The sequence below is a fragment of the Coregonus clupeaformis genome, chromosome 1 (genome assembly GCF_020615455.1).
Source record: "Coregonus clupeaformis isolate EN_2021a chromosome 1, ASM2061545v1, whole genome shotgun sequence".
NCBI lineage: Eukaryota > Metazoa > Chordata > Actinopteri > Salmoniformes > Salmonidae > Coregonus > Coregonus clupeaformis.
Window position 1 is genome coordinate 91,698,668 of NC_059192.1, and position 20,379 is coordinate 91,719,046.

Below are 20,379 nucleotides of genomic sequence, written 5' to 3' on the forward strand. Positions count from 1 at the left end.
TAATATGCCATTTAGCAGACGCTTTTATCCAAAGCAATTTACAGTCATGCGTGCATACATTTTTTTTTGTGTTTGGGTGGTTCCGGGGATCGAACCCACTACCTTGGCGTTACAAGCGCCGTGCTCTACCAGCTGAGCTACAGAGGACCACATTTAATTGGGAGAACTTGCACAATTGGTGGCTGACTAAATACTTTTTTCCCCACTGTATGTAAATGTTATATATATATTATTTTTTATACATTTGCAAAATTTATAAAAAAACTGTGGGGGGGGCAATTTTATAAATTTTAGAATAAGGCTGTAATGTAACAAATGTGGAAAAAGTCAAGGGGTCTGAATACTTTCCGAATGCACTGTATAACCCATGCATTCATACCAAGTAGATAACAGCAAGTAATGGAAAACTAGGAGAAAAGTTGAAAAAGAAGTGTACATTTTACTCCAAGACATGCTCTTGAATGCTCTTGGGTAAAGATAGCCATGCATGACTTTAATAATTTTTGCATACTGAATACATTCATTCATTCATTCATATTACAGAATGTGTTATATGACGTTAAAGAATGTGTAACATGTATGACTAAAAAAATTTGTTCAATGCTGAATGGAATCATTTAGTATACAACAATTCTAAATACATACTGTAAGTAATTTATACAATGTATAAATTGTATACAAACATATTCCTCTTTAATATCTATTGACTTAATAGAAGTATTGTGTAAAAAATAGTTTTGCACTGATAATTTCATTGGAAAAAGTGAATAGGTGCAAAACAGGGCAAGATTAGCAAAGTTTTCAAAAGTTTATACTGATGCTTTAGTTTAGGGTACAACAGGTGGTTTAACTTCCTATTTGGCAAACATGAAATATCACGATTTTTGAATTGAGTTTTCTCTGATGATTATTTTAAACAAGTAAACAATTATCTGCATATGTGTTTAAAGCGGCCACTGGCATTCATGACTACTGTAACAAAAAATGCAAGAAGAGAAACTTGTCACTTACCAGCTGCCCTTTACAAACAATAACCGCGTATTAGTTGTTCAATAATGGCCAAAAGTTTAAGTGGCATACTCCACGGAATTGTTCCAAATCTATTTGTTGCAGGTCTTGTTTTCTGAGTCAGTTCAGTTTAGAGACGCCTGAAGCTCCGCAATTCCCCGCCCCCTCCTAAGAACTCCGTAAACCCGCCCATCTCAAGGCCTACTGCCAATCACTAAACCTCAAAACACTGACCTAGGACCAGATTGACAATGTCAAACTGAACACTCCCGACTTTTGGAAAGAAATCTCCAGCTGATCCAGGACCAGACCACAGGTGGCACAAACGCTCCCAACTTTTTGTCGGTCAACCTGTTTGACAAAGTATCCCTTTATCAGTTTCAAAGATACTCTGTTGCGAGCCACAGTTGCAACAGTTAGGCCCTACTAAAGTTAATCGTGCTGATATCAATATGAATAGCCCATATTGATGTTGATTGCCATTTATGAATCAAAATGAAAATGAATACTGTATGGAACACTTCATATGGCAGGGTCCATCACGTTCTATATCATCATCATTAGTCATAAGAGAAAACATTGGTGAGCTATTTTACAAAATCCTTTAGGACCAGTTAATGGATTTTCCATTAGCCCTAATAGGGATTTGTGATTATAATAAAGCTACCAAAGAAAACACAACATAAAAGTCCGCAATTAGTAGGTTCACTTTTTTTCTGTTTTTATTTTTTACAATTTGTACGCAGATAATTTATGTATACTGAAGCATATGGATTCACTGTAATGTGTGGACCACTCCCAATTTGCTAATCTATTTTTAAGACCAATAGCGTCATCTAGTGGATAATCACTTACCTCTGTTCAATTTGCCTAATGAATACTCTGGGTACAGGCTGCTGTTATTACATTTACATTTACAGCATTATACAGCATTTTCATACAGTATGAAGTCCGAACTACAAGAAACCTCCCAAAAGTGTTGAAATTGAAATGTAAAATAACAAATTACAGAGTTATTACAGCAGAATAACAGATATTTTTATATTTCTATTACAATACTTCCCATAATTTTTTTACACCTAGTTTCCAAGCATGATGATATATATTTTTTTAAAATCATTCTCATTCTTTAGTTGCTCTGAACCTTGAGAGAGAAAAACCAACAATTGACCTCAGTCCTTGTTGTGGCACAAAGTAGGTATTCCAATGGCTCACCCAAGGACTTTAATAAACGTTAAAATCACAGTTACTTCGTTTAGAGGACAGCGAAGGGCATCAGCCACATTTTATTTGGGGCCTCAGCTGCCCCCATCCCTTTGTTGTGGCCCACTATGTTTTCATTTCTGTGTCTGTGAGAGGACTGAGAGTGGGTGGACTGTAAATGTGTCTTTAATCTCAACTCTCTGGCGCTATGTCGTGTTACAGTGCTGCACAATAGGGCTCTGTTCTCCTCCGAGGTGCTGCAGCTGGGACCTCCAAGCATGCTCAGTAGAGTGCGCTGTCTGACCCCGGCTGAGAGAAACTGCAGGCGTTCTAGAATGGCAATGGAACACAATGGCTATACAGTCAGGTCAAAATCAAGTTTTACTCTTGTGATGGTGTGGCTGATGTTTTTATGTAACATGTTTGTCCCATTTTGAGATTAATGTTAATCACTGTTGTTCTGGGTGGATGGGTTATGTTTTATCAGTGATAGAGAAAACGTATTTGGGACATGCACAAAGATAACAGGAATGTATCCGTAAGAGGGGAAATTGTCCATTGCGAAAGCAATCTGGGTTTAGAAAAGAAAATGTACCAAGGAACAGATGTTTAATAATAAAAGAGGAGTGGAGACAGATCATTCTGTGGGAAGGAACAATAAACAAACAGACAGACCGACAGAAAGACAGACCTACAGACAGAGATAGGCTTGGGATCCACTGTGTGGCAGTAGGCCCTTTGGTTTGGCTCCAGAGACATGAGCCAAGACTCATCTGTCAGCAGGCCCACCATGGCTCACTCACAGGCAGCCAGACCCACAGGAAGTCAGCCTTCAAACATGGTGGTCCCACTCTTATATAAAACATGCCCATGACTCTAGGTGACCGCAAATAAACACTCCCGGGCATGATAAAAGCAGGAAGGAATAAATACACACACACACACACACACACACACACAGGCAGACACACACAATCACGCGCGCCACACACACACACACACACCACAGGGGAAGTGGGGATATAGAGCCCCAATATGTAACTTTTGATTCCAGATGAAATGCTGTGTTTTAAAAGATGACAGTCATAATTTACAGTGCATAACTTAAGCTAGCCACAGACTTTACAGCAGTCAGCATCTTCTCTTGTCTGTCACCTCTGTCAGTGCTCTGAACTTGGATATGACCTGTCAGGATACCATGAGGAATTGTCTCACACGCTCACGTACAAAAGGATAATGCTCTGCAGCTGTGGTGGGTCACTGAGACAACTTCTGGGATTTAAATCTATCTTATAATTGGACAAGGAGGGCTGACTGATGTCACAGCACAAATATGTGCAGATAACTTCGTAGTTAGGAATGGACAGCTATGCTTCTGCAAATGTCCATGCAAATATCCTCATGTTTGCATGTCTACCCCTGACCTGCATCCCTGTTGACATTTGTTTGAATGCAACGGGCGCCTTTTAAGTTCTTATTTGTGAATGACAAGTGTGGCATTTTTTTTCTTTCATAATTGTAAACAACACACACAGCAGCTGAATTTGACAAAATGAGTTGTCTATTCATTTGTGATGCCGTAATACTTCATCCAAAAGTAATACCCTCTCAAAGTTATTCTGTAAGTGAGCATACAATGAAATTAAAAAAGAAAACAGCCTTTAGAAAAATGAGACTAAATGTATGCTGCTATCACACTTTATTAAAAATAGAAACATATATTCAATACAGACTACAATGGTCCACTGATATTGTTTTAAAAATGAGTAACATACTATAAAACACACTCTTGCACAGAGTTCCTCATTTGGCCTAGATCCACTGTAGAAAAGTCTTCTGATGGGGGAAAACCTGGGAAGGGTTGTTGCTTCAGTAGCTTACTTGAGTGAACACATCACAGTACTGTCCTTGTATTGAGCTCAACCAAATGCACCACCAGCACGTCCTTTCATAAAACCATCACAAAATTGCATGGAAATAACAGAAAAATAAAAGATGGAGAAACAGAAAGAAAGATGACATCCAAAGAAGGAAATAAATCCACATACAATTGTGTTAAAAAAGATGGCACATTTATTGCTACATAAATGTTATATACATGTTGTGTTTTCTTTTACAGAGACAGATAGTTAAATTTCTTGCTGCTGGTTTTTGATGTGCATCAACAATACCTTGAATTTTTGGACACAAGTACAAATCTTTTATCCACCAACAATGGAGACTGAAGATCAAGGTGGAGAGCACACCTTCAGGAAATTTGAGCATGTACAATACCTCAATGTACTAGACCGCAAGCTACAATCCTATTATGTTTTTGGGATGCTATTTGTACGATTCTGATAATAATGAACAGGTTATGGTAAATAACCGTACATTTTACTATCTAATATAGTAAAATAAAGTAAGAAACTTTTTACTCAAAACTTTCGATTTAAAAAATCTAGAAAGAGTAATATTTAGAATTCAATAAATTTTCTTACAATATTATTGTATAAAAGACTAATAACTACAGTGAAAAATAAGCCAAATGTTTTTTTATCTTATTTTTGTTCTTTTTTCATATATTATACGAGGAAAAGCATCTGGGAATACAGCAAAGTCTAACATAGGAGCAAAGAGACAGACAGCAGAACATTTGAAAATGACGGGGGAAATGAGAGAGCAGGCAGTGACATACATTATAACCTCAATCAGAGTCTGCCAGCAACATCAATACAAGCTCATGAATACTGAAATGATGAACAAGGCCACATACAGTCAGAGAAAACACGACAATACGTTTCCAAGTTTATCACAAAAAGAAAATGATTGTAAAACCAAAAATATATTTTTATAAACTCCTTGGGGTGGTTTTCAATGGCATCCTTCATTCTATTACTTAATTTTCACAGAATAGGCTACTCGTCTCTGGATGTGGCAGCCTTGTTTTAAAGGTGGATAATAATGGAAGACAGTATACAAGGAAACAAATGGAATAAAAACCAGGAGTTAAGACCAAAATACTTTTTTTTTAAAGAAAGTAAAGCATGCACACAGATTAAAAAAAAAAAAAAGTGGTGACCATTGTTCTTCATCCTGAAAAATAAAATAAAAAATCAGCTCAAAACTGCATTTGTTCATCATTGTACTATACCTGTCTGAAGGACCAACTGTTTCTGATGTTTAACAGCATGTGAACTCTTAAAGCTCCCCCTTCCCTTCCCTAGGGCTTACTGTAACCAGTAGCTTCACTGCTCGGATCAAGACAAAGCCATTCTAATTAACTTAGAACTTCTCTCTGCTAATTCACGCTTGACATCATATGCTTTACTATGAAGCCTAGAGAAATGATTTGTATACAATTACAAATCAACATATAACTTTTGATTACTTTGAATAATGGTTTTTGTAACTTTTTTTCTTTAGTTATTTTTAACAGAAAAAAAATGATGTGAAAAGTTCATTCAGGCCAGGTGATATTGTGGTCGTCGTTTTTGATTCTACTTCTTCACTAAGCAATCTCTGATAAGACAGCGCTAGGTAATTACAAAGAGCATGACCACGGCTGTTCAACTAACCACAGACCATACTGTAATATAGAAAACAAACTGCAATATCAGAAATATCTCATTGTTTACATTTAACACTATATGGCAAAGGAATGAAAAGGCAGTGAAGTCCCTTTTCCTTTAGTTAAGACACTAAGAAATATGCAGGGAATGCTAAGGTTTGTAAATGGTTTGCTCTCTGTATTTGAACTGCTCACTACTGAGAATAAACACCTTATAAGTCTGTAGTTGACCTTTCTGGAAAACTAGAGTTTGCCATTCTTTCTGTCACCTGTGACACAGAGTTGCTATTGTTCAGGCTAGTGTATGTATGGGACACTATTTAGCTGGGCTCATACACACCACTCACGTTTAGTCCTCTTCCTCTAATTATGTCAGTAACATGAAGACTGAGCTATACCAAACGGACACATGAGTAGGTCGTTTTGGTTTAAACATGCTGTTCATTGCGGCATGAATAAAACATAAATATAAATAATATATCTTCTTTTTTTTTTATGGGATGCTTAAGTCTTTTAGCACTCAATACCGCCAATTGATTTTTAGTTGGGCCCTAAAGACTTTAAATTGCCGAATATATACATTTGTGTCTTTCTCGGGAGCCTGAGTATCTTAATCTTAGCTCAGGCTAGACCCGAGACTGGCTAGGAGGAGGGCTGGGCCATACTAGTGACACTGGCAAACTGTAGATCAACTGAAAAGCCACAGGCTTCTTAAAGCATATGAATAACTTTCCCTTTAGACATAGACTTTACAGCTCAGTAACATAATAAATAGAAAAAATTATACAAAAAAACATAATTGCTGTTACAATGCATTCGTCAATTCAGTTTAGGCACAAGGCAAACTTCCACATGGGAGGGTGGAGGAGATCGCGACAGTCTCTGATTGTTCAGATGCGACACGCTGCTTGCAGACAGTGATATGTGCTGAAGTTTTCTCGTGGGCAGAAATTTGTTGGATGTCATCACAGGGACCTGGACACTGGGCTTTTCTTCAATCTTAGGATTGTGTTAGTCTGGGGTTTAGCTTCAAGTGGTCTGTCGCCTCCAATTTGTGTCACAAACTGTGAGTCCTGTCTGCCATTGGGAAGCAAGGGCACCATCTCTATCTTACAGAATTGATCTGGATCATTTTGATCTGAAGGGGCAAAAACAGGAATAACTCAGTCACAGATGTCGAACAGCAAAGAAAATATGATGTTTCACAAAGTCAGTAATATGGTATCTCATCACAGCTATTACTGACAGAGTGAGAGTGTGTGGATGGTGCTCCATGGAGATGGACCACTGTACTGTACCTGTGTGCTCCTCAGAGTCGGCCCATGGGGTTGGATGTCTCGGTGAGGCCGGGGTGGACCCCATGGTGGGCCTGCTGGTCCCCAGAGACCCCATGGCCAGACACCTTCTCCTCTTCCCTCCTCTTAAGGCAGGCTGCTTTGGGGTTCAGATTCCGCTCTGCGTGTATAGAAACAGATTCACTTGTGTTATAACTCTTCATAAGAGGTGGTATTACTCTTCATAAGAGGTGTTATAACTCTTGTGTGTTATATGTGAGAGTGTAGGAATGCTGACCTCTGACTTGTTGCTCCAGGCTCAGTATGACTGCCACGGCCTGGTGCAGGATGAGCAGCTTGGTCTGGGGCTTCTCGCTCTTCAGGTGCAGCTGAACCATGCGGCCCAGCTCCTTGAAAGCCTCGTTGATGTCTCGCACCCTCAGGCGTTCGCGGGCGTTGTTGGCCATCCTCCTCTCACGCTCCCGCTCAGCCTTCTGCTCCGGGTTCAGGTTGTCATCATCCTCATTGATGCTGCTGCAGAGGGGGAGAGGCCCAGAGGCGCAACAGTAAGACTGAGGCTGATTGTTTTTGGCTATTCACATGTGGAGATCGGACTCCAGGGAGGTTTAGGGACCTTCTAAGGGCACTGAATGTTTTAGACAGAAGGTCATAAAGATTCATGTTTGTGGTGGTCAGGTTTATTTACCTTGTCCGAGTGCCTCCTCTGGGAGTCTTGATGTCTCTCTTGTCGCTTTCGTCTCCGGAGCCGAGGTCGTCGGAGGAGTGGCCATCATGCATGTCGTCTCTGTCCTGGTTCTCTACCTTCAGCTCCAGGGCTGCAGCCACCTGACCAGCCAGACCTGCAGCCAGACCTGCAACACACAGACACAAAGGTAGAGAGTCAGTTCAAATGGAATCTCCTATCATTTACAGCCAACATTTCACATGTAGTTATTTTAGCGCAGAGATGAGATGGTCATGGGTGAAGTTGGGAGTGTGTCATGTCATACCTCTGAAGGTTTCCACTTGGTGGTTGAGTTCAGCGGTGGACATGCTGGACATGGAGCCCATGCTGGGCGGCCCTCCGTGACTGTTGATCAAACTGCCAGCCTCATCACGGTGAGAACCACCCTGTCAGAACACACAGAGAGAGAGAGAGAGAGAGAGAGTCAGTGGGAAACAGTACAAGTTCGGCTGTAGGGAAGGGTTCTGGTCTGAGTGAGTCTGGTACACTCAGGAAAGGAACAATTTCTAATCAACCAGAGAGAATGCTTTTATGACTCAGATATCTCAGACTTGAAAAGCAGAGAGAGATAGAACGAGAACTTTGCTGTTCAACTTCACTTTAGACTGACCTTCACTCAAACAAATGGAATGCTGAAGGCTGTCTGTTCAAAAAGAAGACCTTCCAGAGCTGTCCATTGAAAACGCTTGCAAAAAAGCATTTTTGGCTTGGATTTCAAAACAGGTTTTTCTAAACACTTGTCATGACAAATTGAACACAATGCCTGACCTTTTTCGTGAGCTAAACAATCATATTTCCTCATATTAAAAGCAGGATCTACAGGTGGAGCTGCAGTACAGGAGTCAGTTTCCGAGAACTAATGATGGTTGTCAAGTCCCTCAGTTCTGACACCGGGGGGTGCTTTGGTGCTGTACTTCACCATAACAAAATGCATAATTCATATTCAGGATAAGGGAAACACAAACACACATTTGTTCGGCTGTATAATATTTGTATAAGAATCAGTGCAGTATGTGATGGTAAACCTATCCCTGTTTCTTTCTGTTTACATTTCTATTGCTTTTCTCTGTTGGGTTAGCCACGGTCATTATGTTCTGAGGGTTCTTCTTCTTCTTCTAGATGTATCTGCCTCTGATCTATTTGGAAGCAATATAAGGCAAAACCCACTCCAAAGACAGACCATTTCCCTATTTTTCCCTCCATATTGGTTGTGAAACAGGGTCCTCCCACCATGCTGCACCACCATCGCTGAGCTCGCTGGGGTTTACCGCATGTTCCCCACTCAGCTATCCGGTTCTCTTCTGGGAACTAGGGGAGGAGGAGGAGAGGAAAGCAGTACGGGGGGGTATCTTCCCCTTTTCTTATGGAATGTGATCCCAAGTCACTGTTGGCCTCTGTTAACCCCGCTGCCCCCAAACCCTCCCCTCCTCCTTACTACGCTAATCTCTGCAGCGCTCTCAACAGGTGTCCAAACAACTCTTTGTCTGGAGGAGGAGGAGGGGCGCGGGGGTTCTGGCGAGGGAAGAACGCTGCCATTTTCCTGGCTGGGCCTGATTACCATACAGCTGAGGACCTCTATTTGGGTGGAGACTGTGGTCTCAGACACGCGCTTCCAACCATTCAGATTTGTTGAGTTGGTTAAAGAGAGGCGGTGAAAGAGAGAAAAGGTCTGTCCTGAGTAAAAGGCTGTGGCTGTGCCGTGCTGAGGCGGCTGAGCTCTGTCTGAGCAGCAGTCTGAGGGGACCCTCTCTCTCTCTACCACAGAGGAAGCTCTGTGTTTATGCAGACACAGCCAGTTCTCTTCTAGTGTCACAGCCCACCATCACCATCGTCCCTCTACACTCTATAACCAGCACACCAAACTGAACTGCACCATGGGAGAACCACTAAAAAGCACTTTCAGTCACAGAGCAGGAAATACTATCCTGAGAGTTCCAAGGACCACAACACCAATATCAAAATGGCCATGACTGAAAACACATGGTGCGCTGGGACATTTTCTTCCTGAGTAACAAACCAGAAATACTAGTCCCTGTATTTAATGATTCTGGGCAAGAGGGACACAGGCTCCAAGCTTGCATGCTGCGAAGGCTGCGAAAGGCTGTAAAAGCACCAACTCCAATAAATGAACAGTCAGGGGAGAAGTAGTACGGCAGAAATACAGAACACATCCAAACCTTGTCCACTTCCAATAATAATCAAAAGTGTTGAAAATGATAATAAAATAATAATATGAGCAGCTTTTACCAAAGCACTTACAGTCAGTGCAGAAACACTGGTTACAAGCGCCGTTTACAGCTGAGCTACAGGGAAAATGATATGTTTGTTACCATAGGGCAGGGATCAAATGCCTCCCAATTTTCTTGTGGGTTTGTTGGCCCGATTACCATGTGAGTAATGCAATGACTAGTCTCACAGATGCTACTCCTCAGCAAGAATGTTTACTAATCAGCGAGTGGAAGGGAGACAGGTTCCTGTGAGGAGCTGGGACTGAGTCTGAGATCTGGACAGTAAATGATGAGGTAAGGAAATGCTAAGCATGTTTCAGTCCTCGGCATCCTCCCCTCTCCTCCTCCATCACATCCCCTGAGTGCCTCCATCCATTTTCTTTAAAAAGGGAGTTTAATCCAAGAGGATCTTAATCCAACCATCCACCCACGTACGCCAGAACTGATTCAGAAAATTCAGGAAAAATACGGCCTAAATTATTTCCCATCACCTAGGGATTAGTGTAGAACTGTCTCCCTCTGTTGAAACTTCCACTACAGATGTGCTCTCCTCTCCGATATGAAATAGTTCAGATGGAGGATGGGCAAACACATAATGCTCTGCACCGAGACCTGCATCCTCCCCGTTCCCCAGGAGCCGCCTCATAGGAGTGCAACAGACAAACACTTTCCAGACCAAAGCAGTTTTGCCTGGTTTTCTCATTCAACCCTGTATATGAGGTCTTTCTTAAGGAGAGTAAGCCTTCGGCCAACCATTACACATATGGAAAGTATGTGAGTTTAAATTAAACTGCTCTCTGTGGAAAAAGGCAGAGTTTTTGCACATGGCTGTGGACTCATTCTGAACAGGTGGCCGAGGCTTGTTTATTAGCCTATTTGGAGAAACGCAAAAGCACATATGCCTCCCCTCAGTTAAAAAAAATGACTTTCTTTTAAGTATTCAAACTCAATTCTTAAGTTGCAAAACACATGAAACATAATCTCATTAACATCTAAAACAATCAATATCTTTTTCTTCTGCAAAGTTAACTCATACCATTGCTGCTGTCCGACTAGCAACCAATCCGGCGGCAGGGAAGTTTGCTCCGAGGGCTGCTATTGGCCCATTCTGTCCCAGCAGGCTGTGTATGTCGCTGGGCAGACTGGTGGTGGAGCCCACGGCATGGTTCCGCAGGACGAGGATGGCATCATCCAGTCTGTCCAGGCGATCCTCCATCCGAGACTGGGAGGACCATGAGAGAAGAGGGAGAAGGGAGGGGAGAGGGGTGGGAAGAAGAGGAGAGAGAAGGGAGGGGAGAGGGGTGGGAAGAAGAGGGAGAAGGGAGGGGAGAGGGGAGGGAAGAAGAGGGATAAGGGAGGGGAGAGGGGTGGGAAGAAGAGGGAGAAGGGAGAGGAGAGGAGTGGGAAGAAGAGGGAGAAGGGGAGGGAGAGGGGAGGGAAGAAGATGGAGAAGGGAGGGGAGAGGGGAGGGAAGAAGATGGAGAAGGGAGGGGAGAGGGGTGGGAAGAAGAGGGAGAAGGGAGGGGAGAGGGGAGGGAAGAAGAGGGAGAAGGGAGGGGAGAGGGGTGGGAAGAAGAGGGAGAAGGGAGGGGAGAGGGGAGGGAAGAAGAGGGAGAAGGGAGGGGAGAGGGGTGGGAAGAAGAGGGAGAAGGGAGGGGAGAGGGGAGGGAAGAAGAGGGAGAAGGGAGGGGAGAGGGGAGGGAAGAAGAGGGAGAAGGGAGGGGAGAGGGGTGGGAAGAAGAGGGAGAAGGGAGGGGGAGAGGGGTGGGAAGAAGAGGGAGAAGGGAGGGGAGAGGGGAGGGAAGAAGAGGGAGAAGGGAGGGGAGAGGGGTGGGAAGAAGAGGGAGAAGGGAGGGAGAGGGGTGGGAAGAAGAGGGAGAAGGGAGGGGAGAGGGGAGGGAAGAAGAGGGAGAAGGGAGGGGAGAGGGGTGGGAAGAAGAGGGAGAAGGGAGGGGAGAGGGGAGGGAAGAAGAGGGAGAAGGGAGGGGAGAGGAGTGGGAAGAAGAGGGAGAAGGGAGGGGAGAGGGAGGGAAGAAGATGGAGAAGGGAGGGAGAGGGGTGGGAAGAAGAGGGAGAAGGGAGGGGAGAGGGGAGGGAAGAAGAGGGAGAAGGGAGGGGAAAGGAGTGGGAAGAAGAGGGAGAAGGGAGGGGAGAGGGGAGGGAAGAAGATGGAGAAGGGAGGGGAGAGGGGTGGGAAGAAGAGGGAGAAGGGAGGGGAGAGGGGTGGGAAGAAGAGGGAGAAGGGAGGGGAGAGGGGAGGGAAGAAGAGCAGAGAGAAGGACAGAGCAGCTTAATATAAGCACATTAGGACCAAAAAATGGAGGACATTGTGATTGTATGGCGTGATCTTGGGGTGAAAAAACACCACAGGGATACCAAAAGCATAAAAGAAAGACAATCAAAAACAGATGAAGAATTTCAACCTGAGGAGGGGCACAAGGGATGCTTGTGTTCATAACAGACAAGCATCCTCGTTTGTATCTATAGAAACTGATAAACGGGCTGGCACACCACTCATTTGGAGTACCATGACTATTAATTTGGCATTAAAGCGTCTTATGCTCCTAAGCTGATTACTGTAGCAAGCTGAAATGTCAAAATATAAATAATAAACAACAATAAAAAGCACAGAAACAAAACATTTGAAATTCCAATTAAATGGAACGGAACGGAGGCCAAGAAAAAGAACTAAGGATGTGAAAAGGTGTCAAACAATGATGGGTAAAGTCTCCATCTAAAGGGCAGGAGTACCTCGCATACATCCTTTAAGAATGACATGGCATCCTGGAGATGCTCATGAAGCTGCTGATGGACTCGAGTTTTCTGCCAAAATCAGATAGAACAGGAAAGCATGTGAGCACAAATAAACATTAGTGGAAACGTCAGAGATAGTGTAGACTGAGATAGAAGGACAGAGAAAGAACAGTCAGACAGAGACAGATATATGGTAACTAATCACTGTGTCAGGCAGCATCAAAACGGTGGTCCTGTTTAGATAATGACTCCTGACCCCTCGCCCTCTCCTCCCACCGTGAGGTCCCATCCCTCCCACACATATCATCGGTTTGGTCGCTTCACAAAAATCCCATTGTAGGTGGCATACAAATATAGTGGGTAAATATTTATCCCCACAGCCGATGGTGTGAATGCGTGTGTGTGGGGTGAAAAGTGATCCCAAGCCATGTTTCTGGTCCGCATGCAGACAGGCAGCTAGCGCAGGAATCCTGGAGCAGTGGTGGTTCAGTCAACGCAACAGCTGCCAGGCTCCCCAGCCCCCATAACTCCAGCCCCCCACACCCCACACCCCACCTTCCCCCCAACCCCACCCTGGCCCACGAAGTAGGGGACAGATGGCAGGAGACACGCCCAAGGGACGGGTATTGTTCAGCACTCCCACCCCCCCACTCCCCCTCCGACATTTGTCAGCCAAGAATCTTCATGTAATGCTACCCCTGCCCTCCGCGAGCGAACACATCTACTGTGTGCGTGTCCATTAAAAAGTGCTCAGGGTGTGGGGGAAGGGAAAAGAGGGGAGGCAGGGAGACTTACCAGTGAGTGCAGGGAGTTCTCATAGTTGGGGGAGGAGGGGGTCTGTCCGGCTGCACCACGAGACCATTGGTTGGTACCTGAGAGAGACAGAGAGGGAGAACCACAGTTATCCACCTGACATGGCTGATTCAGACATCACAACATGGCTGATGATAAGAGACCTGCATCCTGCTACACTCTACAGGGGCTGACTGACACACAGTACATCCACATCCTGTCTGGTCTGTTGTTGTTATGCTGTGAGAGGTATTTTCATCATTGGGGTTCAGCTGCATCATTTCCTGGTGACTGGGCTGCATCCTGCAACATGAGCCAAGGGCCGTGGGTGGACGGCCCCAACATACACCAGCACACTGGGACATGGTCTACATCCGCTCATTAATGAGCTAATAGCCCAGAGAGCAACGTGAACAGTGACAAGAGGCCTGGCTGGGACAGAGGCTGTCTTCCCCTGACACTGACAGAGTGATTCTTCCACGACAATAGGAGTCCCTTACTCCCTCCAATGAGCCAGAAAGTTCCAGAAGGCTCTAGCAAGGCTGCACTCGTGGGTGCTCCTCTCATCCGCTGATCTAAGCCCGATGTGATTGGCTGACAAGTTTCCAGGGGTCACAACACAAATATCCTCTGACCAATCACATGCCAAGCTGAGGTATAGTGTAACAGTCCAACAGCTCCGTGGCTTGCCAAAATACGCAGGCCAAGAGAGACTAAGAGACTTGACCTGAATTAACTTTCCATTCTGAGATTCTAGAGACAACCAAGAGACCAAACAAATGGTGGAAACATCTAACTAAGGAATTCCATTCTATCCCAGACTGGGTGATCTCTAGAGCACATTTGAATTTTACATAAAGCAGAGGGGATCACAATGTGTGGGAATGATTATAATCAGTACATGAAATGTGCAATGGCACATATAAAACAAATAAACTCAATTTGATTAGTGTGAAACTAAAATAATCTGCTAATCAAATTGATGTATCCGATGCAAAAAAAATATATAATCTTTGTCTCTTTATCTTAGCCAATTTTGTATGAAATATTCCAACTAACAAACAACAGTGCACCAGGAGGTAATGCACTACACCAAGCCTGTGGTGTGCACATGAAAACAGTTCAAGTCTCCTTAATCGATTGTGACAATGAGGAAACCTCCCAGGTTATTTATACTGGGCTGTGTCAGTGAGCCAGCTCCAGCTATGGGCCCTCACTATACCGTCTGGTCTCCATTACTGTGGCAGGAGGCCAACACACAGCCCACGTACTGTAGCATACTCTACAGATGGATACATTGTTTGTCAAAACAAACAGCAGGACCCATTTTCTTCCTGTTCTCCTCTAAAATGGTATTTCAGTATTTGAGAGAGAAAGATTGGGAACCGGGAGATAGCTAGCTAACGTTAGTTTGTTTCTGACAAACACTAGGATTACAACTCCACTTGACCTGGGGGAACTGTTTAGGATTTTCCATTGATTCATCGTCAGCAGTGTAAACTAAGCATTAGTCCTCTTCTGAGAGAAAGTCTCTCCACACAAAGGTCCTGGAAAAGCCAGGCTTTAATTAAGAGGCTATTAAAAGTAACTTTGGAACAGGAAATGAGGGAGCCTCTCTGCTCAGCCTCAGCGTTTCCCTGGCGCAAACCAAACAGGAAGTACTCATAACTAAGCCTCCCTGGGCCTCTGGTCCCCACGTGGAGGAGAGGAGGAGGAGGAGAGGGCTAATTGAACACACCAGCCAGAGTTGAGTTGAGCAGCACCAGGGTGTATATCTGTTCCTGCCTGGTTGGGTTATGAAACTAGCAAATTCTAATGAACAGATGGAGCAATTTGTGGTTAATCTGAACATCATGCCAAATCATGCCCCAACTGACCTCTAAGTATAGCCCCTTATTCTAATTAACAAACTTCAAACACATACATTGATATTAGATCGCAAAACATGAAACAACTATGCTAATGAAGAAATACATTTTCAATCATCCCAGTTGCCCTTTCAAGCTACATTAACTTTAGTTTTTATGGAGGCGTTCTATTAAACTAATGGCAACAGATTTAGAAATGGATAGGTTATGACTTTTGGGAAGGGTTTTGGACAAAGGCAGATGTTTTCTCACATGGAAAGGTCATGGATGTGGAGTATTTGTTTTGCATTTGTAAATTGAACAGAAACTGTAGATTCACTGAGGATTATGATTGTAAAGAGAAACTCTGTTTCACATTGTAACAAAAGTTGGTGCCCTTGGTATCATGTTGTCTCATTATTTGTATAACAAAACAATCCACACCCAAATAACTGGTGTTCTCAATCTCCAGGTGACAGAAACTTAACTGATATAATCTAAATGGTTGTTGACATTCTACCTCCTCTGTCCTCCCAGGTAGGGCATGCTGCCCTGAGGCCTGGCTAGCTGAGGTATAAAGTGGGTGGTGAGGGGTCGGCATCCCCCTGTGTGAGGCCGATATAGTCCTCCTCATCAGCTGAGTCACTGTCGCTCCTCGGGCAGATAAATGAGGCCTTTTGCAGGCCGGTCGGTCCATGGGGGGAACAGCTGTCCACAGACCAGGGCAACAGCTGAGGACGAGGGGGGCATACGTGGGGACAGCTGTCGCCACTACATCACCACACACGGCACAACTGCCCACTAAAACAACACGCTGGTCTCTCTCTCTCTCTCTCTCAACTATTAAATGTCCCCTGCACATTGCTCTGCTACATACGGACCCAGTTTTAGGGAAATTCATTATCTGAATTATCCGGTTGGTTATCTGGTAGAATGAATGCAGTGACTGAGAGGAGAGGATGACAAACTCTAAGATAGTCTCTTGGCCCCTTTCAGCAACTGAAGAGAGCTGACTCCTTATCACTATGTAGCTAGGGGCTGTCTGGGGTAAACTGCATCAGCAATGTCGTCAAAACAATAGAGACTCGGAAGACCATCGTGAGATAAACATCACTTGCAGTGTTCACCTACAGTACTAAGACAGAGCCTTATGGAGGAAGCAGTGCGGATGCTCTGAGGAAGCAATAACCACCACCTCTCCATGGCATTGGGACTAGTTTAGGCTGGTATAATTCTATAGTGCAGTAGATCAGAGTGCAGACTGATGTTGTACCTGCCCTTCGAGAGGGGGCGCCGGTGGTCACCACTGTACCTGCTGAGGCAGCAGCACCTGCTGTGCCAGTCAGGGGCGACGGAGATCCTACAGGGGTGGAGGGGTTGGATGGAAAACTACTGCTGGTGTGGTCAGGTGAGTAAATCTGTGGAGAGAGAGGGGAGATAGAAAGGGGGGAAGATGGAGAGAAACGGAGGGAAAGAGAGTGAGGGGGATGACAGAAGGAGGGAGAGAAATGGGGAAAGGGAGGGAGAAAGAGAGAGTTCTGTCAGTAAGGCTGAACATGCAGCTCTTTAAAATCACAACCTATCGTTTCCCCATACTTCTTTATAGCCTGTGTCACCATCCTTCAGCCTGCGCACGGCCGAAATTGGCTCATCAATTCTGGGGATTTTACAACTGGGGAGCCCATAAAAATGTTCAGAGCATACATATGGGCCTTTAACAGTGAGCAGCGGCTTCAGTTAAAGCTCAAATAAACGTAGCGTAAACCATATTCACTGTGACACCTGAAGGCTCTGACCAGTCTAGTGCCCTCCTCCAACTCTGGTTTGTGTTGTTTTATTTAGATCTCCCCCACTAGCCACAGCATAGATCATATCATACAGATACTGTATCTACAGTAATACGGCTGATATACTATTAGAGGAGAAAGTCAACGTCTTTACTTTGTGGGGAAACAGGAACAAAGCGGTTGAAATCCTTTAAAGCTAAAGTGGACTAAAATCTGCCCTAAATTCCATGAATATCTTTTTAACATGGTGCTATATAACTCCAGTATAAACCAGGGTGGAGGCCAAGAGAGAGGGAATGCCCGGCCATAGACAGGGAGAGATACAAAGGCCAGCATTAATCCCCCAATAGTGATGGAGCGGTGGGGGTTATTCTGAATGAGCTGCACCACCGCACCTCTCCATGCTAGACCACGCCCTGAATTGGGCCCCAGTGAAGGGAGAGAACAACTAAAACTGGATGAGTACTAAACAATCAGATCGGACCAGTTGAGGTGTCTTGTATGGACTATAAAAAACAGAGAGAGAGAGAGAGAGAGAGAGAGAGAGAGAGAGAGAGAGAGCGAGAGAGAGAGCGAGAGCGAGAGAGAGAGAGAGAGCGAGAGAGCGAGAGAGAGCGAGAGAGCGAGAGAGAGCGAGAGAGCGAGAGAGAGAGCGAGAGAGAGAGAGAGCGAGAGAGAGAGCGAGAGAGAGAGAGAGAGCGAGAGAGAGAGAGAGAGAGAGAGAGAGAGAGGATGATGTGATTCCGAAGCATACAGATTACATCTTTAAAACTTCCACAGGGATTTCATTTGTTTAGAGAAATGATGGATTAAAGCAGACAACACATCCCTGATTTGTTCCCTTTAAGAGGATATTTTGTGCCATAATGGAAAGTGTATCCCAGTAAATCAGGGTATTAGAGGTTTGAATCCCACTAATTAGCAGAGGCAGTAGATCCAGAAGGATTTCCCTCCAAGTAAACATCACATCCTACTCACAGGAAACCGTTTAACTTCAGTAAACACAATGGAATGCCGTTATTAATAATCTTCTCTTTTAAGCTTGATCACCAAGCTTTTGTGTTTCAATCAACTTTTGAAAATCCAAATGGTTTGGCTATTGCATGTCACTCTGTGTACCAAAATATATGTTTTTCCCTGTGGGGACTTAGAATACACGCTTCTTCTTCTCTATTCTTTAAAATCAGTCAAAAGCATTTGTCACTGCTCAGTATCTTTACCCTGAGACACTAAATCCTGTTGAGAAGTAATGACCATCAACTGTGATCACAAGTGTATGTCTCAAATCAATGGGACTCAAAACGAATTAGCCAATATCTCTTCTCTTTCCAAAGCGGGCCGTCTATAGCCGTGACTCCTGACCCTGCAATATACAACGGGCCATTCTTCTGGTCCCGGGCTACTTCTGCTGTATTCAAACTGCAACACGACTCATTTTACCAACAACAAATGAGGCTCCGCCTCCTCATCGGTCACGCTCCCCCGGGCAGCGGGGGGCAAATAAGCACGGCCCGTTTAAAAGGCTGGAGAACAAAAGGCCCACAAAGGGCGGCCCGCAGAGTTGAGCCACAGCAGTTAGGAACCCCCATCGCCCCCCCTGGCCTCCCCACTCCTCGTCTCACCCCAGCCCAACCGTGTCCATTTCACCGCAGCTTTGTCATGCTAATAGAATTGAGTCTGAGAATACAAAAATACTTAATTTGTGATTATCATACCCCCTCACACACACTTTTCTCTTTCGGGTGCGCGCCACTGAGCCATAGCACTTCCCAAATGTAAACCCATTACGCTTTTCCACATTCTACTTCTCTCACTTTTTACTAGGAATAAAAGCTACGGTGGGTTTCATTTCTCGGAGGTGAGATACACTATATAGACAAAAGTCTGCTCAGCTCAGTGACCTTCAACGTGGCACAGTCATAGGATGCCACCTTTCCAACAAGTCAGTTCGTCATATTTCTTCCCTGCTAGAACTGCCCAAGTCAACTGTAAGTGCTGTTATCGTGAAGTGGAAACGTCTAGGAGCAACAACGGCTCAGCCGAGAAGTGGTAGGCCACACAAGCTCACAGAACGGGACCGCCGAGTGCTGAAGCGCGAAGCGTGTAAAAATTGTTTGTCGTCGGTTGCAGCACTCACTACCGAGTTCCAAACTGCCTCTAGAAGCAAATTCAGCACAAGAACTGTTCGTCGGGAGCTTCATTACATTTACATTTACGTCATTTAGCAGACGCTCTTATCCAGAGCGACTTACACATTGGTGCATTCAGTACCAACTCATTCAAGGGTTTATTTTGTACTATTTTCTACATTGTAGAACAATAGTGAATACATCAAAACCACGACACAACACATATGGAAACATGCAGCAACCAACAAAGTGCCAAACAACTCAAAATATATTTTATATTTGAGATTCTTCAAAGTAGCCACCCCGATGACAGCCCCGCACACCCCTGGCACTCTCCCAACCAGCCCCACGAGGCAGTCACCTGGAATGCATTTCAATTAACAGGTGTGCCTTGTTAAAAGTCCTCTGTAGCTCAGCTGGTAGAGCACGGCGCTTGTAACGCCAAGGTAGTGGGTTCGATCCCCGGGACCACCCATACACAAAAATGTATGCACGCATGACTGTAAGTCGCTTTGGATAAAAGCGTCTGCTAAATGGCATATTATATATTATATTATTAAAAGTTAATGCGTTTCAGCCAATCAGTTGTGTTGTGACAAGGTAGGGGTGGGTATACAGAAGATAGCCCTATTTGGTAAAAGATCAAGTCCATATTACGGCAAGAACAGCTCAAATAAGCAAAGCAAACTTTGAACGTTTCTTTAAGTAAAGTCACAAAAAACAAGCGCTATAATGAAACTGTCTCTCATGAGGACCGCCACAGGAATGGAAGACCCAGATTTACCTCTACTGCAGAGGATAAGTTCATTGGAGTTACCAGCCTCAGAAATTGCAGCCCAAATAAATGCTTCACAGAGTTCAGAGCTTCATGAAATGGGTTTCCATTGCCGAGCAGCAGCACACAAGCCTAAGATCACCATGCGCAATGCCAAGTATCGGCTGGAGTGGTGTAAAGCTCACCGCCATTGGACTCTGGAGCAGTGGAAACACGTTCTCTAGAGTGATGAATCACGCTTCACCATCTCGCAGTCTGACGGACTAATCTGGGTTTGGCAGATGCCA

The 20,379-nt window shown here is 44.4% G+C and overlaps 2 protein-coding genes and 1 pseudogene across 8 annotated transcripts in view; all 3 read right to left on the reverse strand.

Moving 5' to 3' along the window:
• Positions 1–1,141, reverse strand: part of cgnl1 (cingulin-like 1) — a 39,272-nt gene extending 38,131 nt beyond the window's left edge. The window contains exon 1 of the mRNA XM_045223382.1: positions 1,012–1,141. The gene's annotated coding sequence lies outside the window, so the exon portion shown is untranslated. The remainder of the gene's footprint in view (positions 1–1,011) is intronic.
• Positions 1,142–3,893: 2,752 nt separating this feature from the next.
• tcf12 (transcription factor 12) overlaps positions 3,894–20,379 on the reverse strand; it is a 90,592-nt gene continuing 74,106 nt past the window's right edge. For 6 of the 7 annotated variants that reach the window (XM_041894119.2, XM_041894157.2, XM_041894165.2 and 3 more), the window contains 9 exons: positions 16,675–16,819; positions 13,558–13,634; positions 12,760–12,831; positions 11,045–11,230; positions 8,046–8,166; positions 7,742–7,907; positions 7,334–7,569; positions 7,060–7,216; positions 3,894–6,899 (listed from right to left, as the gene is read on the reverse strand). In XM_041894119.2, coding sequence (XP_041750053.2) covers positions 7,071–7,216; positions 7,334–7,569; positions 7,742–7,907; positions 8,046–8,166; positions 11,045–11,230; positions 12,760–12,831; positions 13,558–13,634; positions 16,675–16,819 — 1,149 coding nt within the window. In that variant the 3' untranslated portion in view covers positions 3,894–6,899; positions 7,060–7,070. The remainder of the gene's footprint in view (positions 6,900–7,059; positions 7,217–7,333; positions 7,570–7,741; positions 7,908–8,045; positions 8,167–11,044; positions 11,231–12,759; positions 12,832–13,557; positions 13,635–16,674; positions 16,820–20,379) is intronic. The other variant, XM_041894184.2, reaches the window with a different exon arrangement.
• Positions 16,450–16,520, reverse strand: LOC121585172 (annotated as a pseudogene).